This window comes from Macrobrachium nipponense, chromosome 39 (genome assembly GCF_015104395.2).
Source record: "Macrobrachium nipponense isolate FS-2020 chromosome 39, ASM1510439v2, whole genome shotgun sequence".
NCBI lineage: Eukaryota > Metazoa > Arthropoda > Malacostraca > Decapoda > Palaemonidae > Macrobrachium > Macrobrachium nipponense.
The window spans coordinates 4,818,893-4,845,331 of NC_061099.1; the positions used below are offsets into that span (position 1 = coordinate 4,818,893).

General features: G+C 40.4%; 1 protein-coding gene across 2 annotated transcripts; it reads left to right on the forward strand.

The window, feature by feature from the left end:
• The first annotated feature begins 2,909 nt into the window (after positions 1 to 2,909).
• On the forward strand, positions 2,910 to 25,721 carry LOC135210057 (FYVE, RhoGEF and PH domain-containing protein 3-like). Of its 2 annotated transcripts, none has more exons than XM_064242850.1 (9): positions 2,910 to 2,989; positions 13,207 to 13,373; positions 17,299 to 17,520; positions 18,377 to 18,563; positions 19,457 to 19,620; positions 19,938 to 20,047; positions 20,996 to 21,110; positions 21,391 to 21,597; positions 23,414 to 25,721. In XM_064242850.1, the coding sequence occupies exons 2-9, from the start codon at positions 13,287 to 13,289 to the stop codon at positions 23,669 to 23,671; spliced, it is 1,350 nt and encodes a 449-aa protein (XP_064098920.1). In that variant the 5' UTR covers positions 2,910 to 2,989; positions 13,207 to 13,286; the 3' UTR covers positions 23,672 to 25,721. The 2 variants fall into 2 exon arrangements, with proteins under 2 accessions (XP_064098920.1, XP_064098919.1); XM_064242849.1 differs by having other exon boundaries at positions 2,912 to 2,989; positions 13,277 to 13,373.
• The last annotated feature ends 718 nt before the right edge of the window (positions 25,722 to 26,439 follow it).

The window sequence follows — 26,439 nt, forward strand, 5'->3', positions numbered from 1 at the left end:
CGCACTGCCTATCACCGCCCTCAAGTGGGAAGACGTGCCTTTCGGACCCGCAGGCATGACGTCCTCTGCGACATCAGCACGGGCCGCCCGCGCCCGCTGATCCCAGCCTCCCGAAGGAAAGCCGTGTTCGACGTCATACACGGACTCTCTTCGACCCTCGGGCCGGACGACGGTGCGCCTCCTGACGGAGAAGTTCGTCTGGCATGGAATTCGGAAGGACTCCCTCGAGTGGGCCAGGACCTGCGTGCCTTGCCAAACAAAACTAGCAAAAAATCAGTCGGCACACGGAATCAGGCGGGGGGTGGGGTTTCCGCAGCCAAGAAACCGAACGAAGATTCGGCCACATCCACATAGACGTCGTTGGCCCCTGCCCCCGCCCCAGTCGGAAGGCGCCAGGTACCTCCTGACGGTAATCGATCGCTCCACCAGATGGCCCGAGGCAACGCCGATGTCGGAGGCGACCACGAAAGCATGTGCCGAAGCACTCCTCGCCAGCTGGATCAGTCGATTCGGAGTGCCAGACGAAATCACGACAGACCGCGGACCAGTTTTCCTGTCGGAGTTGTGGACTGCCCTGGCCCGCCTAATGGGAACGTCGCTACATGCCACCACCGCCTACAACCCAGCAGCTAACGGCATGGTGGAGAGAGTCCACGTTCGATCAAGGCTTCCCTGATGGCGCGCTGCACCGACGCAAAATTGGAAGAGCCAACTACCGTGGGTCCTCCTCGGTCTCAGGACTGCCCGCGGGCAAACGGCGAAGCATCACCCGCGGAGAAGGTATACGGGGAGCATTAACAGTCCCTGGCGAGTTCTTCCCGACAATGCCGACGACGCTGACGTCTCCATCGCCAGGCTTCGGGAATCCGCCGGAAGTTCACGCCCTGCGTCAAAACCTTCTCCGACAGAACAAACGTTTCCTCCCGAAGGCCCTATCATCGTGCAAGCACGTCTTCGTAGGACGACGCCCGCCGCCCGCCTCTAACGAGACCCTACCGCGGTCCCCTTCGCGTCCTACGACGCACTGACAAGGCATATCTCTTATCCATCAACGGTCGCGAGGACTGGGTCACAATCGATCGCTGAAACCAGCCTTCATCATGGACGAGGACCTCGCAGACGCGGATTCCACAGGGCGCCTCAATCTTCCTCGGAAAAAAGCGACTCCTTCGATCGCCAAACTCCTAGCCCGTAGCCGCGGCCGCCCTCGAAAGACGGTCGAAACCCCCCGAGGATTACCTCAGGGGAGGCATCCCGTCCCCGGAAAACCCCGAGGATCTATCACAAAAACTAATATCACGCACCCGAGGGCGCCTCCGCCGTCCAGCTCGCTTCCGCGAGTGACTACCCGAAGTACAAAGAAGTCAGCCAACAATCATACCTAATTATTGTCTTAGGGGGGGAGTATTTGTAAGGACAACGCTTATTCACAATTTTCTCTGTACATAATTCATCATTCGCGTTCTCACTTCCCCCTGAGAAAAGCATTTAGCGGGCTTTCCGTCAGTGTATAAGCTTATATAACCACATATTGTGTACTTTATATTTTGTATATGTCTCTCAAGAAACACAAATCGGGTCTCGCCGACCCACGTTTACTCTCTCGCGGTCGGTGACCACATTTCCGTCCGCATGCTGTATATATATTCCCTGGACTGTAATAAAAATCAGTACACTTCTACCTGCCTCTTTGTCAACTCTTACAACCTTTTCGGCAATTCTTTTTATGAAATTATCGGGGAGTATATAAATGGGAAAGAATAGATTCAGATTACAATTGTACAGTAGGCTGTTACATGAGACTATTACTTTACAAGGGTTGTGTTTATAATTATATATAATTATATACGTGCATGATCTACGTAGACCTTTGGGTTATGAACTGTGCGTGGCCTATTTTTTTACATTTAAAATTTATAAAATATTCTTCCTGTGTACTACCTACCTACACACGAATCCTGACTATTAACCGCCCCCCCCCCCAAAAAAATGGCCAAAATGTTGCATTATGGGTAAGATTTGAGAATTAGCCATTGTAAAACTAAGTACTTTTATTCATGCAAAAGAAAACCTGTAAGCGGGATCATTACGTTGAAGTAAATCATAAGTGCATTAGCCTCTTCTCAAGCTAACGGCTCATGCTGACTGGGGCCTAGGTCCTCTTTCTGGGTTTAGATATTTTTCTGACATAAGCAAAAAAAAAAAAAAAAAAATGGAAGTTTCAGATCGAATTCGTGCGTACTAGTGTCCTAAAATACAGTCTTGACACGTTTTTACCAATGCATTGGAAGCGTTAATGAGTGGAAAATGTTGCTCAGTGTTAGGCGCAATGAAAAGGGGAAACCAATTACGTTGAACCGCTCTGAAAATATCCCACAGAGCTTTAGTACTGTGGTGATAATGATAATGGAATATTGATAACGATAAACTTTAATACAATCATAACAACAGACTGAAAGCAATATCTCCTTGCATTAGTGTGGCAGTTTCACGTATTTTGGTAGCAAACGCTCCCATTTGTTATGTCCGTATCCGCTGTCGGAAAAAACAACTCATATCTACGAATTATCTTTTTTATTTTTTATTAGGCCCATGTACAGCCTGTATGTAGGTATGTGTATATTCATTTGAATTTATGCATGATAATTTCTCATATATGATCAATTTAAACGTAAAACGCTCCCTTTTTTAGTATAGCCATATAAATAGGTCGAAAATAATCGGCGAAAGACTGTAAGAATTTATTTTTTTATACGTTGACTAGTCCTCTGTACCTCCTGGGATACAGAAATGTATATATTTATTTGTATTTGTCCAAATAAAATCTCATACATGATTAATTTAAACGTAAAATTTATAGTTGCAGAACTAAAATTAAACCTTGGCGATCTGGCAACACTGGGGTCGTTGTATTTGTCAATGTTTTGGACAAGTGATTCAAAACAGATTCTGGCCTCCAAGGTTAACATTTCGGAATAAAGTCGTCAAGGTAAGATTAATTAACGACTTATAAGATAGCTATGGATGTAGTTATATATTTTTCATGTATTGGGTATTATTAGTTTGATATATAATTATATTTAATTTTATTAAAAGGCATATAAAACTAGGTAGTAGTATCCTCGGCAGGCAAATTAGGTATCCCACCTAGGCCCACCTCCTACATTAGGACATCTCTTTGCATGTACCTATGATTAGGGTTCAGTTTTTGTTATTATGTAATTAATGTATTATGTAATAAACCATAGGCTGTTTTTGTAGAGGCCCAAAATTGTTCTAGGAGTGATTAAGCTGACACCTTAGGGTAAGCTTAGCATAGCTTCGGTAATGCTATTGATACTGTACTGCCTAGTAGTTACTTAGCTACCTAACACCGAATTGAATCAAGAAAATGGTCGGATAATGGTAAATTTGGAGTTAATACCTATCCCCAAAAATAATCTGCAAGGAGCAAGTTCATAGTAGGTACCTAATACCAAAGTGGCAAACCCAATATTTACCTATAGCTAGGTAGTAGGTAGGTACCAATAAAAATATGAAGGCTGGCATCATAGCCTACCTAGGTAGTACCTAGCTAGGTAGCTTAATGGTAATATTGTTGAAGGTGGTCCATTCCATGTTTTTTGTAATCTTGGATGTAGCCTAATAGGGGGAAACACTGCAGTGGATCTATCGTCATCGCATGGATCAGCCTTATTCACTCGATGGGGGAACAACCGACTGGACTAGCGGATCCAGTTTCCACCGCGTTTGAAGCCACCCTCCAAAAAAGTACTTTAACACGTCCTGACACTGGAGATGGTCATCAGTCACGAGTTGTTGGTGGTGAGAGAAGGAGCTCGAGACCTCTACTCTCTTTTCGAAGTAAGTATTTTCTCCAAAGTTAGAAATTAAGGTCATATTTTAAGATTAGGCAGAGGGTAATGAAAAGTCTGGCTCTACGAAGTGCACGCTACCTCCATGACACTTTCAAAATTTTTACTTACAGCTCTGAATATTTAGAAGATTGACACCATCTCGATGTTTGCGGAGTCGCTTATGTCAATAAACTTCCCATTCCATGTGCTAAATCCGCACACCCCTTGTACCCATAGACACAGGGGCACTTTCTTTACAAAAATCATAAACAATGACTTCCAAACATGACTTTTCCAAGGGAACTACTACGATTTTTGGTAGAAGAAGAAGAAGAAGAAGAAGCATGCGCTAGATAATTATTTAAATAAATAGTTAGACAGCAGTATAAGGTCATGAATTGCATAAATTTTTTTTACATATTCATGATTATTCATTTGAAAATATTTGTTGTTGAAAAGTAACTAGATTCCTGACTCAAATAACAACAGTTTTGCTTGTGAACAGTACTTACGGCATTCTTTGCACTCTACAATTGTTTATCAGTGTTGCCAATTGGTATGTGTTTACCCTCCAAACTGGGTATAAGACTTACACAAAACCAGGGAAATAAGTGAAATTAGCATATCTTTTTGTAGTATATATACATAGTAGAGCAATTTTATCATTATTGCATTACTATGACAACTAGAATTCATGGAATCAGTTTGTAAATGCGTCGGCGTATGTGTGTGAAGCTCCACTAGATCGGCAACGATGAGTCATTTTGCCGTCGTCTGCTTGTATGTACTTCAGAAATATCTGTAATTTTGGGGGGTTAATTTGGTTGCAAAAAAGGGATAAAAGACATGAATTAAATAAATATTTTGAAGTAACAAAGTATAAAGTTAAACTAAATAATGAGTAAAGTAAACAATTAAGGGAATAAAGCTTTGCACCTCATAAACTTTGTACTCGTGTGTTGCCCGCAACTGTGTTTGTGGAGTGAGTGCTTAGGAACCAGGAACCGCAACGTAGTTCAAGTGCAATTTGGAGTGAATTAAGACCAAAGCATGTATAATTACAATCAAATAAGCACTATGGAGTTTCATTTATGATGGTAGTAGGGATAAAACCACCGATTACAAGGTAAAAATGAATCTCAGTTCAAACCATGACCCCAGGAATAGAAGTTTCATACTTTCACTAATAGAGGCAACAAAATGTTGTTTTATATTGCTGATTACAACTGCAATCTTGAGTAAGATCAATAAATGTTACATATATACGCTAACATTATTGAAATGAGTGCTACAAAGGCTGGGAAAGATGGTGGCTTCGCTGTGCTTACGAATGGCACCTCACGCGGGTGCCGCCATATTGGATTTCAAAACTGCCTTGAAAACATATTTTTATACATTCAACTTCCCTGCCAGATATATACTTAGCTATAGACTCCTTCGTCCCCGACAGAAATTCAAATTTCGCGGCGCACGCTACAGGTAGGTCAGGTGATCTACCGCCCTGCCCTGGGTGGCAGGACTAGGAACCATTCCCGTTTTCTAATCAGATTTCCTCTGTCGCCCGGACCATCAACATTGTTTTTGGTTCCTCTTGACTGGATTTTCTTTTTTCATCGACAATTGATCTTCTTGACCGACTTTTGGTGACGTATCTGGATTGTTGGATTGGCATACGCTTTTGTGGACTGTTTTTGTGGACTTGCTTTGGAATTTTCTTAGAATGTCTGACGCCGGAATGGTGATGAGATATTGTGTGAATGTAGGCTGTAAGGTGAGGTTGCCGAAAGCTTCGGTAGATCCTCACACCGTATGTAAAGGTTGCAGAGAGTATGAATGTTCTTTTACTAACACTTGTAAGGAATGTGAGAATTTGAGTGAGAGAGAGTGGAAGAATCTAACTACTTATTTGAAGAAGTTAGAGAGAGAGAGAGAGTGAGGAAAGCTTCCTCTAGAAGTATGAGTGGTTCTAGATCTAATGAGCTAGTTCCTAGTTTGGGAACTTCTTCCCCTCTTGTAAGAATTGCCACTTCTCCCCTTTTCAGCTCTTCACCTATGCAGATCCTGCAGATTCAGCAAAAGAACTTGCGGATCTAAAAGCAGCTTTCAAAATCATGGAAAACAAAATGGCTGCTTTGCAAGGTAAGGCTAGTGATTGTACAGTGGACAGTGATATGAGTGTCCCCAGTGTAGTGGAGGGGGCGTCTGGTCGGCTCCACAACGCTCCCAGGTCTAGACCTCTTCCAAGCTCCCTCCCATGCCCAGAGAAGGAATGTCAAAAACCGTAAGGGGAGGTTGTGGAGATTCCCACCGATCAGGTGTCCCTTCGGCAGGCTCTGTGACACCCCAGACTGCCAGGGATCGCTATTGCAAAAGCGTCCTGCGGGTGGAGTGTTTCTCGTCGTCGGGATCTTCGTCTCCTAGACGCGGGTTGGGAGGGATTCTGATCGCTCGCCGACCATTGAAGAGGAGTTGGAAGGCGCCGACTCTTGACTCGAGCCCGAACGCTTCCCTGAGGAGTCTCCTTCGGATGTTAAGTAGGGTAAAGAGAGCCCTATTGCACCGTAGTTGGCGTGGAGCCCATAGACTACTCTCCTCCTCCTTCTCCTCCTCCCGAAGAGGAGAAAGAGGAGGCTACTAGAGAATCCTCCCTCTCTATGCAAAGAGCAGATATCGTCGTTTTTAGTGGAGTGCTTTCAAAAAGGAACCTCCTCGAAGGAAAGAGTACTTCCCTTCCATCAAGAGGTCCTCTAAACGTATGGAGGTCCCAGCTGCCAGGAGCGAAGCTCCTACCAGAGTGAGGGCTCCTAACAAGAGCGAGGAAGCCAACCAAACGCAAGGCTCCTGCTAGGAGTGAAGAGTCGTTCAGGGCGCGTGGCACCTACCAGGAGTGAGGAGTCAATCAGACGGAGTCAACTAAACGCGTGACTCCTAACAGGAGTGAGGAGTCAACCAAGCGCACGACTCCAACCAGGTGTGAGGAGCCCAACAGGCGTGTGGCGCCAGCCAGGAGTGAGGAGTCACCCAGGAGGCAGGAGCCAGGAGCCAGGAGTGAGGAGTCACCCAGAAGGCAGGAGTCAGGAGTCAGGAGTCGGAAATCGACCAAGAGGCAAGATTCGACTAGACTCGTGTCCGAATTTGGTGGCTCTTCCCCAGACAGAAGCACCTCCCCTTCGGATCGAAGGAGGTCTTGGAAAGACTCATCCTCCAAACGGGAACGTTCTCCCTCTCGATCGAGTTTTTTAGAAGAGGTGTCAGAAGACGAGTTCCCTACAAATGAGGGACTGTCTAACTACAAGACTTTAGCCTCCTTATTACTTCAAGAGTATGGAGACTCTCTTAGCCCAGCCGCTCCTCCTTCGCCTCGTTCGCTCTTCTCGAGTACTACGACAGTAAAGTCCTCTGGTTTCCTTAAGATGAAACCAGCAATTTCTATGAAGAAGGCCCTCCAGTCTCTAGATTCATGGATGGGCACGAAGAAAGAGTTGGGCAAAACAGTGTTCGCATGCCTCCTTCTAAAACTCTTGGAAGGAGAGGTATTTGGTACGGGACAGGAGAAGCTATGGGTCTTTCTCTCCCTGCATCAGCAGACGCAGACTTCTCGAATCTGGTTGATGCCTCCAGACGACACTCTTTAGGGTCGGCCAGATCGACATAGAGCATTTCGGAGTTGAACCACCTTCTTAAAGGACTATTCATCGTCTTAGAAGTGTTCAATTTCCTAGACTGGTCTCTTGGGGTACTTGCTAAGAAGTCTCAGGACTCAGAATTTCTTAATAACCCAGAAGTTCTTCATAGCGTCCTGGCATGTATGGACAAGGCAGTACAAGACGGTTCGGGAGAGGTTTCTTCCCTATTTGGAGCAGGTTTGCTAAAGAAGAGATCGGTGTATGGATCCCTTTTGTCTAAGGCTGTTTCTCCTAGTCAGAGAACCGCGTTATTGTTCGCCCCTTTGTCCGATCATCTGTTTCCTTCTCAGTTGGTGAAAGATATATCACGCTCACTAACTGAGAAGGCGACACAAGACCTCCTTGTGCAGACAACTAAGAAGAGTCGCCCTGTAGTTTCAACTATTAAGAAGGACTCTCGTCCTCCTCAGCAGCCCTTTCGTGGAGGTGCAACGGCTCGTCCCCCCTCCAGAAAGAAGAGCTCTGATAAAAGAGGAAGGTCTTCCTTCAGGCCCTTCAAGAAAGGAAAAATGACTTGCAGATCCTCCAAACACCAGTAGGCGCCAGACTCCTGAACTTCGCAGGAGCCTGGGCGCGGAGAGGAGCCGACTCTTGGTCGGTTTCGGTTCTAAAGAAGGGATACATCATCCCCTTCGAAGACAGTCCTCCCCTAACCTCTACTCCTCGGGAACTGTCAGCAAGATACAGAGACCCTATAATGAAAGATACGCTCCTTCAAATGGTGGATCAAATGTGGGAAAAGGAGGCCATCGAACTAGTACAGGATCCACTCTCCCCGGGATTTTACAATCGCCTTTTCCTAGTGCCAAAGGCTTCGGGGGGGTGGGGACCAGTACTGGACGTAAGCGCACTGAACCGATTTGTACAAAAGAAGAAGTTCCGAATGGAAACGTCCTCCTCGGTGATGTCAGCCCTACGTCCAGGAGATTGGATGGTCTCGCTGGACTTACAAGACGCGTATTTCCACGTCCCCATTCACCACTCGTCGAAGAAATATCTTCGGTTCATGATAGGGGGCAAGATTTTTCAATTCAGGGCTCTGTGTTTGGAGGCCTGTCTACAGCTTCAGGTCTTCACCAACCTGATGGCGAATGTAGCGAAAATGGCTTCATCTTAGAGGGAATCACATCTCCCTCTACTTGGACGACTGGCTGATCAGGGCCAAGTCGGAGCAGCCAGTGTTTGGAGGACTGATGATAACACGAAATCTGATACAGTCTCTGGGATACTCGTAAACCTCGAGAAGTCGCAACTGATCCCCAGTCAGAACCTGGTTTATCTGAGGATTCAGATGGATTCTCGGGGTTTTGGGTCGGGTGTTTCCTTCGCAAGAGAGAGTCACTCGAGGCTTGTCAAAGATCTCGAACTTCTTAGAGAGAGAACACAGTTCAGCGAGGGAATATTTGAGCCTATTAGGGACTCTGTCCTCGCTGGAGAAGTTCTTCACTCTAAAGAAGAACGAAGGCGTGTCCCTTGCCCTGCGGAACCCCAACCAAGTGTTATTTTCCGACGCTTCGGAGTCGGGATGGGGAGCAACGCTAGGAGCAAGGGAGGTGTCGGGCACCTGGACAAAGGAACAGGTGTCTTGGCATATCAATTGCAAGGAGCCAGTGGCCATACACCTGGCCTTAAGATTCTTCGAGGAGGTAGTCAGAGGCGGGGTGGTTCAGATAAACTCGGACAACACCACGGCTCTGGCTTACATCCGCAAAGAAGGAGGGACTCATTCGTTCTCCCTCTATCAGCTAACAAGAGATCTGTTAACCTGGACAGAGGAAAGAGGTATAACTCTCCTCACAAGATTTGTACAAGGGATACAAAACGTGAGAGCAGACAGGCTAAGCAGGAGGAATCAGGTCCTTCCCACAGAGTGGACTCTACACGCGAAGAGTGTCGAAGTCTGTGGTCCCTGTGGGGGAGGCCTCGCATAGACCTATTTGCTACGTTCCTCTCCAAAAGGGTAGAGATATTTTGCTCGTTAGTAGAAGATCCAAGAGCCTTTGCAATCGACGCGTTTCTCCTAGATTGGTCGGGCCTAGACGCCTACGCCTTTCCCCCATTCAAGATCCTTGGGGAAGTACTCAGGAAATTCGTGGCTTCAAAGGGGACGAGGTTGACCCTCATAGCCCCATTTTGGCCAGCCCAAGAATGGTTCACGGAGGTACTGGAGTGGATAGTGGACTTCCCCAGGTCTCTGCCCAAGTCAGAACAGATCCACTCAGACCCCAACACTACGAGAGGTTTCATCACAACCTCCCCGGTCTCGCTCTGACTGCCTTTCGACTATCGAAAGACTCGTCAGAGCGAGGGGATTTTCTCGCAAAGCTGCAAGCGCTATCGCTAGAGCCCGCAGATCTTCAACGAGACGAGTATACCAATCGAAGTGGGAAGTCTTTAGAAGATGGTGTAGGACAAAGAAGCTGTCCTCCTCCAGTACCTCTGTAACCAACATTGCCGATTTCCTCCTTTTTCTTAGAGAGGAATCGCAACTTTCTGTGTCTACCATCAAGGGATACAGGAGTATGCTGTCAGCAGTATTCCGGAATCGAGGGCTGGAGATTGCAGAGAATAAGGATCTCCATGATTTGATTCAGTCTTTCGAGACTTCGAAATCAAGGACTCCGAGAACACCTAGCTGGAATCTGGACGTGGTCCTGAAATTCCTTGCCTCGGACAAATTCGAACCTCTACATCTTTCCTCCTTCTAGGACATTACTAGGAAATGTTTATTCCTATTGTCCCTCGCGACGGCCAAGAGGACGAGCGAATTGCACGCTCTGGACTCTAAAGTGGGTTTAAAGGAGATGCGGCTATCTTTGTTCGTTCCAGACATTATTTCTGGCGAAAAATGAGAACCCATCAAAACCTTGCCCAGGAGCTTTTTGAGGTAAAATGCCTATCTAACCTGGTAGGTAGAGAGATAGAAAGGTCTCTCTGCCCGGTTAGGGCTCTTAAATTTTATTTGGAGAAAAAGAAGCAGATGGGAGGTTGTCAACAGGGTCTTTGGTGTGCTGTGAAGAACCCCAAAAGACTCATGTCTAAAAACGCCTTAGCCTTCTTTGTGAGAAGCGTAATTACTGAGGTGCACAAGAATTGCCCGGATGAATCCTTCGAACTTCTAAGAGTTAAAACTCATGAGTAAGGGCGGTGGGAGCAATGTCGCTAGCGTTCAAAAGAATATTGTCTCATAGGAATATCATAGAACTACATATTGGAGATGCAATTCAGTTTTTGCATCTTCATTACCTGAAGGATGTAAGGGTGACCTATGAGAAATGCTTCTCTCTCGGTCTGTTTGTGTCAGCAGATACAGTACTGGGACTTGGAGCAAAGACTGATCCTTAAAAATCTTTTATCTTAAATGTACATAAACCTTCTTGTCAGATATGTGCTTGGTTTGCCTACTAGCAAGTGTGCTGATGTCGCACGGGAGGCAGCTGGTGTCTTTGCTGGTAGGGGACCAAGGGGTATGTATGGCTAGTAGGGGGTACAAATTTTTTTTTTTGTTATAAAGTGTACGTGATTTTATGTTCGAGTTATTGGTTGTTTGTAGGGAGTTTGGGGATAACTCCTTGCAATCTTTAGAACTAACATGGATGTTAGGATCGGGTGATCGGGATTGGTGTTGTGCTCCTTGAACAAGGTGTATTGTCATGTTAGTGGAATAGCACCCAATGACAAAGGCCTTTAGGCTCTGCCGAGTAAGTGGATAAGACCCCATTGGCAGACCCACAAGAACTCTTAGCCATAGATCAATATCTCGCTGAGGCTCTTGAGGCGAAGCAGACTCCTGGGCAGTAGCCACGAAGTCTTCCGCCTAATTAGGTAGGAACCAAGGTTTATTAATACCTACAACATATGTTGTTTACCTGTCTATTTCAGTAGTTAGCTGTCTCTTACCCACCACCAATGGGTGCTAATCAGCTAAGTATATATCTGGCAGGGAAGTTGAATGTATAAAAATGATATTGTCATGATACAATAAAGTTTTAATACATACTTACCTGACAGATATATACGATTAATGGCCCACCCAGCCTCCCGCAGGAGACAGGTGGAAGAGAGGAAATCTGATTAGAAAACGGGAATGGTTCCTAGTCCTGCCACCCAGGGCAGGGCGGTAGATCACCTGACCTACCTGTAGCGTGTGCCGCGAAATTTGAATTTCTGTCGGGGACGACGGAGTCTATAGCTAAGTATATATCTGTCAGGTAAGTATGTATAAAACTTTATTGTATCATGACAATATCATTTTACGAAGACCTCACATGCTTATTTTAGTTTGTATGGCACTTTCATATATCACATTATGTTGACGAAACTTCAATCTTTTGAGTGGTATGCTTACAGATGTAATTGTATTCTTGTTTCACCAATTAAATATCGAGTGAATAAGGCTGATCCACACAATGACAATGGATCCACTGCAGTGTTTCCCCCTATTTAATTGGTGAAACAAGAATACGATTACATCGTAGTTTCCTTGGATAAGTCGTGGGTGGAAGTCATTGTTAATGATTTTTGTGAAGAAAGTGCCCCAACATCTATGGGTACAAGTGGTGTGCGGATTTAGCACTTGGAATGGGAAGTTTATTGACACAAGTGATTCCGCAAACATCGAGATGGCATCAATCTTCTAAATATTCGGAGTTGTAAGTAAAAATTTCGAAAGCGTCATGGAGATGTGTTTGCACTGCGTAGAGCCAGACTTTCATTAACCTCTGTTTAATCTTAAAATATGACCTTAATTTCTAACTTTGGAGAAATTACTTACTTCGAAAGGAGAGTAGAGGTCTCAAGCTCCTGCTCTCACCACCAACAACTCGTGACTGATACCAGTCTCCGGTGTCAGGATGTGTTAAAGTACTTTTTGGAGGGTGGATCCACATACAGCCAAAACTGGATCAGCTAGTCCAGTCGGTTGTTTCCCCTAGGACTTTTTAGTGCATGTGCAATTAGTGAGCAGTTATGCAGATTTTTTCTGTTACATTATACATAGTCTAGGTAACTTTCCACCTAGCATAGGTAGCTAAAAACTACGCATCTAGTGATTAGACTAGCTCAAATTTTTTATGATGCCTCCCAGTTTTCAACACATTCAGTTTAGCAATGGCTGACATACTGTATGCAAAAATTGCAAATGGCAAGGGCACTAACATTATTAGTGTTATTATTTAACATTATTGGTAAAATAGCTACTGCTTTAGGTATATCCCTCGAAGTTCATTAGCCTCATCTTTCAATGATGAATGCCCAGAGTGCAGTGCTAAGGGACAGACAAGGGGGTTCCTCCTTTTTTAGGTAAAACTGAAGACTACTGCCGTACCCCTCTGTTTTACTAATTACCAGTTTACATGCAAAGTGGCCACTGTGTTTAGTATCAGCCTCTTGGGATCAATGTAAAAGCATAAACAAAAGACAGTACATATCATAAACATAAGCAAAAGGTGTTAAATATTCTGGTCGGTGACTGTCAGGAACCAGGCTGCAGTAGTAGTCTTCAGTTTTAACCCCGTACTTAATGAGGACCTGTTGTGCAAGATTAGATTTAAATGAATATTGGTGTTTATGTTTTTATAGTCAAGCTTACTTCTAGCGTAACTATTAATGTACATGGATTCTGTATTGGTATTTAAGTTTTAAATCTTTGTCTTTGTATACAGATTAGTGCAAGGACTGCAGTTTTCATTGGGACCAAATATTTGTGTAATGCAATGTTTGTTAACTTTGCAGTTGATACCAGATGATGAGCTGTGTAAGGAAAAAAATAGTTCAAGAAATGATATCCTCTGAGGAGGCTTATCTGAAACAGTTACATACCCTAGACAAGGTAAGTTGCTTATCAGTGGTTATATGATTCTACTAGCTGGTAAAGGTGTTGTTATTTTTTTATTTCTAGGGTAAAAGAGGCTATTCAGATTTACAATTTTCTCAAATTTTCATACAAAAATACAGTCTAGTGATCTGTGGATGGCAGTTTCACTAGTAATAAGTAGTGGTAACTAGTGAATGGGGAGATCCATAGAGTTTCCTGTTCCTCTCCCACAATAGTATTGATCTAGGTCTACTCTACTTGCTGCTGAACTCCATTTATATTATTTAAAAAAAAAAAAAAAAATTTCTTTTTTGCTAAATCAGACGTATAAAGTAATGTGGGTTTTTGGTGCATTTGTGTAAATATTTTTATCTTTCCATTTGTTCTTGATTGCTAAAGGAGGTTAGAACATCACTTGAAATTGAGGTGCATACTTATCAGGAGTCTTACATTCCCTAACTATTTTTTTTTGTGGGGGGGGGGCAGGTAACATTCTTGAGCACAGCAAATGCAGTGACAAGTGGATCAGGATGACAGGTATCAGTGAGAATGTCAACAAAAAATCTAATCTCTTCTGCTCTTTGAACTAACTTAGATTTACTGGTTCCAATGCTGGAATATGTTTGCCTGGTCCCAGGAGTATGTTGTCACTTGGTGATCTTATTTATAATGGTTTACCACTCTTAAGTTTTTAAACCAAGGGTCATCATTGCCTCAGATTTTCCTGTTATTGGGACGTTACTTTTTTATGTGTATTCTGTTGGCAAGGTCTCTACATATGAAACATTAGGCCATTGTTAACCATGTCATCCCCTTATTATGATTCTCCTGTCAGAATACTGTATGCATTAATTTTTTTCATGTGAATTCCCAGTCTGAATATACCGATATTGTCTTAGAAGTCAGACCTTTATCATTCAGAAATAATTAAACTCCTTTTTGTTCATGAAACTTACCTGTCAGATATATATATAGCTGTATTTTCTGAAGTCCGACAGAATTTTAAAAACTTCCGACACACGCAGTGGTCGGTCAGGTGGTTAGTACCCATTCCCGCCGCTGGGAGGCGGGTATCAGGAACCATTCCCATTTTCTATTCATAATTTTTCTGTCGCCGGTGCTGAAAACACCTGTTTTCAGTACCTCCGTCTTAGGATTTTTGAAACATCATTGCCGCTAAGTATCCTAATTGTCTTTTGATTTATTTACTTGGATTTGTGGGATTTGTGGCTAGGCCATAAGCTATCTTAAATGATTTGAATTTGATTCATTTTTGCATAAAATATCTGAATCTAGTTAGGCTAGTTTCAGACGTGGTTGTCTGCAAAGATAGGGTGTGGCTACCGAAAGCTTCGGTAGATCCGCACTTGGTATGTACGAGGGGTATGGGTCTTGCTTCTTTGTTGAGATTTGTCATGTAAGGAGTGTGAGACTTTGTCTATTCCGTAAGGAAGACATGATTCGTATGTACGCAATTAATCAGTAAACATGTCTAATTCCGTAAGGAAGATGTATGATTCGTATGTACGCAATTAATCAGTAACAAAAGTCAGGGTAGTGAACCTGCTAACCTTCCTGTAGACTTTATTTTGCCTAACCCTGTAGTATGGCCTACGGGCTATGAATATGTCTACGAGAGGTGCTCGCTCTCCTTCATTGCTGTGAAGTGCTACTTCTGTAATGTTACTCCTAACCCTGCATTGTTGCCTTCGGGCCCTAAGCAGTGTCTGTAGAGGAATTGCCCTTTCTCTGATACTCTTTCGATTCGTAACTTAGAATCGAAGTGCTTGCTTTAGAGGAAGTAAAAGTGAAGTGCAGAAGTGCAGTGATACCCCTTGTGTAGTGGAGGGTGCGTCAGATCGGCCTCGTTTTTTCGCCTCTAGGGCCGGGACCTCTGCCTTGACTCCCAGGACCCGGAAAGGGAGCATGTCGAAAGCCTAAGGAGGGTTACAAGGAACCCCCACCGATCTGGCGTGCCTTCGGCAGTTTCTGATGAAAATCCCCAGTCTGCCAAAGTGCGTGCGCGTGCACGAATCCTGAAAGATGCTTCTCGTCCGCCGAAGCGTCTCCCCGTGGAGGGGTTGGAGCTTTCGGAAGGACTCGCGCCCTCTAAATAGAAGCTTTATAGAAGAGGACGCTTCACGTCCTCTCTCTCTCTCTCGTTATGCGTTTCAGTGAGAAGTAAGAAGGCGAACGTCGCCTGAAACTCGTAAAAGAAGTCATAGTAGCAGGAAGCTTTTAAGAGCGGGCGCCCAAGCCAGGCGCGCGCGGGTGCAAGCCAAGCGCGCGCCAGTGGACGCCGAGCGCGCTCCAGTGGACGCCGAGCGCACGCCAGTGGACGCCGAGCGTGCACCAGCGCACGCCAGGTGTGTCGCCTGGCTGAACGTTTCTGTTGAACTCTTCAAGCTCTTGTTTCAGAATTGGGCCTAAAGAATTTTTACCTCTACCTTCGGTGATACCTTCTACCTCACCTGCAAAGAATGTGAAGTAGGCAGTGCTTCGGAGGAAGCTTAAAGTGAACAGACAACAACTTCTTCGAAATCCAGCAAGACATCGGGTTTCGTGAATTCAAGAGGTCTCTGTCAATTAATATTGCTTTTCGCATAGGTGGATGGAGTTAAGGAAAGCTCAAGGGAAGATCTCGTTTGCTCTACCGCAAGCTTTGCTATTCTGCCAATAAATTTAAGTTGCCACTACCGCAGTCAAGACTTTGCGATAAGGCAGTTACGGGTCTCTCAAGTTTTATCTACATAAAACTCAAGAAAGTCGAAGTCATTTGGGCAATCTGCAGTGTTCCGAAAAAGACCAGACTTGCCCATATCGAAGAACACCCTGGGCTTTAGTGTTAAGGAGCTTTCAAAAATGCTCCTTCATTGTGTTTGCACAAAGAATTGAAATCTTTTTATCTGAATGCTCACGAGGTGAGGGCGCGGCCTCGGAAGCATTTCAACAGAGCATGGCACTCAGCAACATCCTGAGTACCATGTTTTAGCGAAGCAACTCTGTGTTCACTTCACACTCCCTGCGAGATGTGAAGATGGCATATGAGATCTGCTGCTCGCTAGGGCCATACGTGTCTGCAGACACAATCTTGGGGGCAAGAAGTACCACTCATCCTATCCTGTAGAAAATGGTTAGGAAGAGCTCTTAATTTAGTTGTTGAGTCGCCGACAACGGCGACTTCTTAACTCTTAAGCCTTAGTTAACACACCTTAACTTGGCTAGGTTGGTCAGGTGGTGATATATATATTTATATATATATATTTACTTTTACTTCTTAGCCCTCATGGTATGGTCAATATGGTCTAGTCACATTGTGGTCACACCCCCGTTGACAGATCATCTGGAGTGCACCAGCTTTATAGGTCTCTACCTCGCTGGCAACTCTAGTAAAGCAGAAGCAGACTTGGGTGACAGTAATCACGAAGTCCGCTATGCTAACAGGTGGAACCAAGATGTAAATCATCTGCATGCATTTGTTTCCCAAAATCCTTCTATTCTGTCCCTTCCCACCTCCAAAGGTGGGATTCAGCTATATATATATCTGACAGGTAAGTTTCATGAACAAAATGATATTGTTATGATACAATAAAGTTTGTTCATACTTACCTGGCAGATATATATAATCGAGTACCCACCCACCTCCCCTCAGGGGACAGTGGAAATAAAAATTATGAATAGAAAATGGGAATGGTTCCTGATACCCGCCTCCCAGCGGCGAACGGGAATGGGTACTAACCTAACCACCTGACCGACCACTGCGTGTGTCGGAAGTTTTTAAAATTCTGTCGGACTTCAGAAAATACAGCTATATATATATCTGCCAGGTAAGTATGAACAAACTTTATTGTATCATAACAATATCATATTTATCATACATAATTTGTGTGTAAAGTGTGTTTATGTTAATTCTTAATTGTAATTTGTGGGATTTTTGCAGTATTTTGTGAAACCGTCGTTAGAGAAAGCATCTGTCCCATTGCATATTCATGCCATGATTTTTGGACAACTACAACCTATTAGAGAAATGAACACAGAACTGTTCAAATCGCTAAGTGTTGAAGATGGCAACATTGGCACAGCCTTCCTCAAGATGGCACCCTTCCTGAAGGTGTATGCATCATATGCAAAGAATTATCAGCAGGCAATCAATATACTAGTGGTAAGTGCAAGTAAGTGGTTTATGACTACATTGTGTGGTTTAGAAAGATGTTGCAATTAGTTAGACCTTTTTTATTTAATTTTGAATGCTGTAATATTGATTTAGCTAATTGTGTAGAGTGTAAATGAATGTACGTACTATTAGGGAAGAAATAGTATGGAATAAAGATAGCAATTATTACATTTATTAAAGTGCTCTATGCATCAGTGTAGTACAAACCACAGGAGGACAACGAAAGCTATCGTGAAAATCATGAATGCATATAGAGCTGGACCTAGGACCAGGTAATGAGATAAAGCACAGAGCTTTCATAGTAGCTAGGCTTTCCAAACCAAATGCAGTCATCATTCTTATCAATTTACATATAGAGACTTAAGAGGGAATTTGATAGAAGTAAAACCTGGGATGATAATGGACTACAATTATTTTTATTTGATTAATTTATAGCTCCTCCTCATTTATATCAGTGCTTGACTTCTGTCACTAGAGAGTACGTATACTTATTTTACTCTCTCTAGTGACAGAAGTCAAGCACTGATAAATGAGAAGTTATAAAAATAATCAAATGAAAATAGTTGTAGTCCATTATTTATATTGAGCAAGTAAATTAATTGTGTATTGATTAGAAAAATATAAATAAAGTATAGATATGTAGATAATAGGTCACCATCATTTGGGCAACTAACTACGCTTGGCATAAAAGAATGCCTGACTGTAAAAGCTGTGCATTTATTTAACCAATATTTTCCCACTATACTTTAAAACACGGAAAGTGTACAAAATAGTATTTAACTTTACCAAATGTTTTGTTAGAATTTTGTAAAAACATTCTGATTAATGTTCTTCCTATTCCTAGGATTATGAAAGGAAGACCTCAAAATTCAAGGCCTGGTTAACGACACAAGAATCAAGACCTGAAGTTCAGACAAAGCTGCCTTCTCTCCTCATTACTCCAATACAAAGAATCCCTCGTTACCGGTTGCTGCTAGAGCAGCTCTTGAAACACACTCCAAAAGATCATCCCCATTATGGAAATATTGTCCGTAGGTATCATCAGTTTTTTAAAATCATGATTTTACTTACAGTTCTCAAGTTTTATTTTTCAGTAAATAGAATTTCAGACTGTATTTTGTAAAATATTGAGAATTTTGATGCTTATGGTCATTTGATATATATTTTGGGTTTTTTAGTTAAGAATGCTTTGTTAGTGGACATGAAAGTACAGACAGTCCCCAGTTATCGGCGGGCTCGGTTAATGGCGATCCGGTTTTACGGCACTTGTGTAGTGCCATAAAATTGACGATTTATGGCGCCATAACGGGCCGAGTTTTGGTTATCGGTGCCATAAGGTGCTGATAATAGAGTTATGGCACCATAACATACCTAACATAGGCGCCATTAACCGGTTATCGGCGCCGTACGCTCCACAATTCTCTGATTTTCGGTTAATGGTTATTTTTGCTTATCAGCACCCTGCCGAGAACGGAAAAAATCTTATAATTAAAATAAGATTCATATGGTAATCATGATGAACTAATGTACATTTCTTATGTCAGTTAATGACAAAATGAGCAAATGCAGTCACGTTTATTGTGTTTTCAAATCTATAATGAATTGATTCAAGTTTAGATGATCTTGTGAATGTAGTTGGTGAAAGGGTTGTCAATGTAGTGGTTCACTCATGAATGAGTTAATGGGTCTGTTATTCCATCCCCAAAGTAGGAATTGACGGAAGTGATGACAAAAACTATTATTGCCAAAAGTTTGTTTTCATTTTTCAGTGGTTAATATCATTCCTTTTTTATGTATGAGAATGTAACCAGTGAGCAAAAGAAACCTTATGTTTCACTTGTGATATTATCATATAATATGTTTTCAGAATGAAGTGGCAACTGGCATAAGATGTTTATGTAATTTAATTTCTTTTACTTTGTAGAAGCTAGTGAAGCTATAGAAAAGGTTGCTGGCCACATAGAAGAGAGCCTCAAGAAGGCCGAGTGTGTACAGCGGATGATAAAATTGCAAGAAGCCATGAAGAATGGACAACCTAATATCATCGCTCCTGGACGACAGCTCATTAGGGAGGGTGTATTACAAAAAGTAAATCAAGTATATTGGAAAATTATTAACAAAACATGTAATATTTGAAAGAGAAATTATCTTTTGCTTACTGATCTGTTACTTTGTTACTATCTGAATCAAAACTTTATTGTAATTTATGCAGGTTCTTGTTATAATTATCTCATTGTCAAATTGAAATATTTTCTGCATCTCTTAAATTTACTGTATATTGATCAAAATTATTAATTACAGGATTACATTATAATAGTAGACATATCATATTTGTGTATAATTTGACTGCTTGAGGAATTCCTCATAATTCATAAATAATTTTAATAGAAATCTTTTTTCTTCAGATATCTCAGAAAGGGAACTCATCACAACCGCGCTTGTTTTTCCTCTTCACTGACATCCTCATGTACACTAAGTTACCAGCTGCAAATATGAATAGTACTTCCAATATAAGGTAGACTTTATTTTACTGCTCTAAGTTCTGTTTAAAAGTATCACTCTTAAGTTGTGATTAATTTTCATCTAATATTTCATGTTTTTTTTTATTGCTGTTTTTAAAAATGTAGCCAGTAGTCACTAATGTATTTTAATTTTCATTCCTGCGATTCTTAGTAGGCTGCATCTTGGTCTTTAGCTTGAAATCAAGCAGTTGGAGTGGGCTTTGAAGCAGTCTCAAATTAGGGATAAAAAAAAGTTTTCTCACGATAGTAATGAATGGGTAATTTTTTATTATAATAAAGATCACTGTCAGGTGAACTATACATTATATGAAACCTACTGATCAGGTATTGATTCTGTTAGGGGTAAAGTAAAATGAGTTGGATGGCGAACAAGGCTTATTCAGTAGAGGCCTGATTGTTCCTTTCAACACAAACCCATTACAGGCTTCTATTGCTTATCATACAAATAAAACAAAAGAGAAGACAGCAAGAGGTGTGATAGTGATAAGGGCAGTGTCTTAGAAATAAATGGCTTGATTTGTGGAATGATGGAGCAAATAGTATCAGTAAAACAATGCATAAACCTGAGAAGTGTTTTGGGAGTAATCTTTACCAAAAGAAAGAAATTTATAATTGGTATTATCCCTTTGGTCCACTTATGTGAGATTTGAAATTTGTAGTTTAGTAGTGTGATTAAACTGTCTGTTATAAAAAAAACTGAGTTCTTTTAGCTATACTAGAAATTAGGGGAAGGTGTTGGTATGCTGCAAATAATGCAGTGATTCATGCATGTTCTTTCAAGAATGGATTTTTGTTGATTATTGGAGATACTGTACTACTTAAAAACAGTCCTTTAATCATGATATATATTTTTAAAGATTGTTACTTGAAGATGAATTACATAGTTTGTTTGGCCAGTGTTATTTAAATAACTCGCATTATTGAAAATGTTTTGAATGAAGTTTCAGTGAGACGACAGATGTTTACAAACCAAAATCACTCGAGTGTTGCTGTATACTTCCACTTCGTCACTGTTGTGTCATACCAGTGTTTGATAGTGATCGCGGCCTCTTTAGGGTTGGTATAAGAATGTTTGTACTTTTATGACTAAATACAGTTGATTGTGACAATGTTTGTAAGGTTATTTTTGCTTAATTTTTGCTAGTTGCCAAGTCCATTAAAACCAAATTAAGATACTAAGAATTCTTGCATAAAATACTATGTGGCTGGAATTCATTAATTGCTTGGAAGAAAAATATTTTATTTTCAGTTTTCACTCTAAAATATGATTGGGTAAGTAAGATTCTATAGATTTATGTTGTTAGACTTTCAGGAACTAATTTAATTTGTTTTTCAGTTGAAATGTAAATCAGAAGATATGCTGCTATTCTGCACAGACCATGGAACAAGCACTGATTGGGTTCGAGACATAAAGGAAGCAGTCCATAGTGCTATTCAGAGAAGAAAAACTTTAAGAAAGGACTCCAGTGCCCGTAAACCTATGAGGAAAACTGCTATTAGAAAAATGGCTATACAAGAAAATACGGAATTAATGGCTTTGAAGGTACGTAAATTAAACTATTCCTCTCAGCCTTACTTAATTGTCACTTATTCACTTAGCAATAAGGCACTGTAAGCTTGAGATAAAGCAAAATAAACAATGTTGCTATTACAGCCTTCTTTTAAGAGGACTGGAGGTATAAAACTCTATGGGGCTTGCATACTAAAGATTTTGATTGCAAAGAGTAGGTTAAGTGGTATAGTAGTGCAGATTATTGACCATTACTGCAAGGTTAAAATTTGCCATGGTGATCTCCATGGTCACATTCTTTAAGTCACATTTACTCAGTGACAGAAGCTGCAGTCTTGTTTCACTAGGAGAAACACTGAATGGTTGGCCAAGTAAAACAGTGGACATGCATAGTGCCCAAGTGCTAGTGCAGTATTGAATTTGGCATTGGGCAGCACCCAGCAATTTGCTGGATTTTATTGTTTCACAGCTGAAGGTTCCTACAATTTATTTTAAGATGGGGAGAAAAATTGATTTTATTATTTTTGTCTACTAAACCATATGCCAAGCACTTAACACAACAGTGTGGCTGACTCAGATATCATTTTACTGCTATGGAAAACTCTTTATTTACCTATTTTTGTGCATTTAATTGTAATACTGCATCATATTTGTTTCATTACCATGCCTAAGCAAAATCATTGCTGTTTGATATATGACCTATACAATACATACTCTTGAGAATGAATAATTGGAAATTGAATGCTATGCAACGAAAATTTGCTGTAACAATTTCTGCCCCCCTGTATTTTGAAACCCACTCATTTGCTGGGTAGTAGAGGCAACAGTGCTGTTTCACTTGATGAGATGCTGAATTGTTGAGCACATCATTGTTTTCACACCTTAAGTGTATTCCTAAGAATGGTAAAGTCTGTATCTAGAGTTTTACAGGACATAAAGCCTTTCGGTAACTCAATATTTCTTATTCTTTTAAGTAATTTTTTATGATTGAATGCATTGTGAATCTTCAGACGAGTTAAGATTTGTGTTAAGTGAGAAATTATATAGTATGATTTTATGTATTTATTTCGAAGTGTTTAAACACCTTGAACCTGTTTTGTAAGCTGGTGAGGCTTCTGAGCCTAAGGTGCATAAGAGCTTGAGTCAGGACTTAGTGTGTAACAGCAAGGGAAAAAGTGCCAATAATATCATAGAACATTAGGCTCAGCCAGTCCAAAGTGTTACCAGTTCTTAGGTGGAAAGATGTCACTGGTGCTGTGGATCAGAATGTCTCATCTTTGGCTGCCAGGAGGATCACCAGCACGAACATCCCTTTCATGGAGGAAACATAGAGCGTCCTATTAATTTGAGGATCAGGACATGAACCAAATGCTTATCCTCTCAGATAATAACAACAAAGGCTTTATCTCTGTTTGCCAGTCTCAGAGGTCAGGGTGGAGGCTACTAAAACGACTTTTTATAAGTGAGAAGAGAGAGTATTGCAACTGAGTTCAAGGCTGAAGTCCAGAGGGCATATATATGGTTTGGCTACCCTCTTCTGTTTGACCAACAAAAGACTGGTGATCATGGGAACATTTTAGATTGTAATATTAAGAATAATTCTTCATGAAAAATCTTGTTTTGTGTCGAAATTAGTAAGAAACTATCTTAATTAATTTATTTATGTTATTTATTATTTGTAGGTCTTTTGCTCACTTATTATTCCTCTCTCATAATTGGTATTCTCTATACTATTAGGTTGAAGATGCTTGCGTTTCAAGTTAATGGCTGTTTACATAATATATTTGCACATATGAAACAATACTGTAAATATAATTTCTTGTTGAGGTCACTTTTGTTTTACTTGCAGGCCACTAAACTTGATGGGACTGAATCCATAAAAATGCTGCAGGTTGACGAACTGATCTCTTCAGGGTCACCTAAGCGCTTGGCAACACCTGAGAAAAGACCCTGGTCTCCTGGTTCTATTCTGACTAAGTTTCCCCAAATACATGATTGCCTTACTCCTCCAAAATCCTGGCGTTCAAGAAAAAGACCGGATGCTTCATCCACTAGCAGCGATGATGAAGATCTGGAAAAAAAAGTGAAAAGTCCAAGAAGGGCCTGATAATTCTCTATCATATCATTATACAATTTAGGAAACATTCTTAGCTTTTTTGTTTTATTTCACTCTGTTCATTACCCTGTGAAACTGCTGACCTATACAGTACTTGTCATTCTAGTCCTTTCAAAGAAATTTTATTTATATTTTTATATCTATTATCTTCATAGTGTCCCTTTTCCTTTTCTTTATTTCCATTATACAGTTAAGATTATGCTGAGTTTTATGTCACATTGATGGCCTTACTATATATATGTGTATCTTTTTTTAAAGAAATAATCTTTTCTACATTTAGTCTTTGAGACATTTGTATGATTAGAGAAAATTATAAAGTCATGTAGCTAGAATTTTATGGTATGTACAGTGTATGTAATTACTAAGAGAATTTGAGAGGTTGACTCATTAAACTGAAATATTTTTCATGAAATGTTATTACAATCATTCTTACTAACATTTTGTGGTTATAGGATGATCAGATTAAACAAAAAGATTACTTACTTTTATATATTAATGTTTTTTTCTCATGAGCATATGAATAATTGAGTCATTTCTGCATGTTTGTCTAGCTCCAGAAATGTATTCACTGTCTGTTCTTTGAGAATAGATGAGAAATGTGAAAGAATTCAGATCTTGTCTTCCATTCATAAGATAGGGCATTCTGTACATAACTTTTTTGAAATACGAGTTCTTTAGACTAAGGAAGGTTGGAGGAGTATTTTAGTTCAATCTTGTAGGCTTAAGTTTATTTTTTTATTAAGAGTACAAATAGAGGATCAGGAGACTGGTAGGGGATGAATTTCAAGTTTTGTAATGTTGGGTGCTAATATTTTCTTTTAAGCTATTTAAACTGTACAGTTGACCTCCAAATTCAGACATTTCAAACTTACTTTTTTTTTATCTGTAATTAAATGTAATATTTTTGGATTATACATCCATCTGCATAAACTTGCATATGACTCATATAGGGTATAGATATTAAAGAAAACTAAAGGTGTTTAGGGAGGTATAAATGCATGGGCTATACACGTTTTAATTTATCATTTAAATATATACATGTAGGAAAATTTAGATTATTAAAAAGGTTACACCCAAGAACAGTTCAAGTTAGGATAATTATTAGCATAAGCTCTGTAAAGTAGTGATGTAACAAGAGCTATGTACATGAAGCATACTGGAACATACTGCATTATGTACTGTAATAGGGGTACATTGTTTATTGTATACCAGCAAAAATTATGACAGAAATAAGCTCGTTACTGATGTTTTAAAAAAATTATTGCGCCATTGCAGTATTCTTATTTGTGTGGAATGGTGTACAGAAATTTACTCCATCATTACACTGGCCCAAAGCATGCTGCTACTTAGTCAATTGTATTCTGTTACTGTTAATTTTGTCTTGTCAAATATTTTCTAACAAGTGTTTTTTTTTATGATAGGGTATATAAAAATTTGCTAATCCTTACAATGACCAAAGTTCATCGCAGGCTACGTGAATTTATTTCTTGCCTTTTTCTCCTTATTACTCTTCATATTCTCTTAAAATTCATAGGTGTCACAACTTTGTTATCATAATGAACTATACATTTTTCCATGATATAATTCTTTAAACAAGCATAACACAAGGCAGTAGTTCTTGTAGAGGCAGTATTTACTACTGTCCATGGAACTGAACCGTATTTTTGTATGACGGTGAGACCGTAAACTTTTTTGCTCCTGATTTTAGCCATAGTTAGAATGAAGGAAAGGCCAATGGTGTGTGTAGGTGTAGATGTATTATATATTACTTGGTAGCTCTAAAGGAAATTTGAGAAGGATAAGTTCAGTTTACAGGTACTATGTCACTGAAACTACCTGTTGTTGTAAGCCAAATCTAGCCTGACCTATAGGAGGTCTCCTTGAATTTTTTCAAGTTCTTGAGGATTTGTGGAGGCAGGCTAACTGCAGCGAATTTGGAGGGATAACTGCAATGTTTTTTATTTCCACACGTACATTACTTTGAAAAATCTTTACTAAGGAAATTTTAGATAATTAGGTTGTGTTACCTAGTTTTAGTAATGTGAGGTAGTAGGTAAAATTTATATTTTAAGCATTATAGGGATATTATACAAAAGAAGGTTAATGTAGGAACTTTTCAATGAAATAAATATGAACTATATTGTTAAAGACACTTATAAGTTTTACATGATAGTTTGTAGACGGTGTAAATATAGGTAAATGAAAACAGTATTGTATGCAGTTGACTGAAGATCCTTTTATGAAAACCTTGTCTATGTATACAGTTATAGACCATTTGTGGTTACAAATTTGCTCATTTATTTTTTCTTTACTGATTTTACATCAGTTTTGTGCTTCCCAGCGTTAGATGTGAAGCAAGTTCCCATTTTATTAAATGTAATTGAGATTAATACTTAGATCTTACTGTTGTTGTCATTATTATTTGAGATTAATATTTAGATCTTACTGTTGTTGTCAATATTATTAGCATTACAGTACAAGTATTATAATTGTTCAAATATACCATTGAATCACATTTTTTGTCTCATAGGGCTCTGCCAAAGGATTTGTTTTTCAAGGAGGCAAAAACTAAAATAGGAAAAAATTGATGTGTACTGTATTTGAAATAAACCATTCTTGCCATTACATGAGCATACTTCAAAACCATTGTGTCAAATATATATATATATATATATATATATATCTATATATATATATATGTATATATATATATATATATATATTATATATATATATATATATATATAGATATATATATA

Coding starts and splice junctions, on each gene's coding strand:
- LOC135210057 (XM_064242850.1), top strand. CDS start 13,287: ATGATGAGCTGTGTAAGGAAAAAAATAGTTCAAGAAATGATATCCTCT. Junction 19,621..19,937: donor GGGAGGGTGTATTACAAAAA/GTAAATCAAGTA, acceptor TTTTTTCTTCAG/ATATCTCAGAAAGGGAACTC. Junction 21,111..21,390: donor GTGATCGCGGCCTCTTTAGG/GTTGGTATAAGA, acceptor TTTGTTTTTCAG/TTGAAATGTAAATCAGAAGA.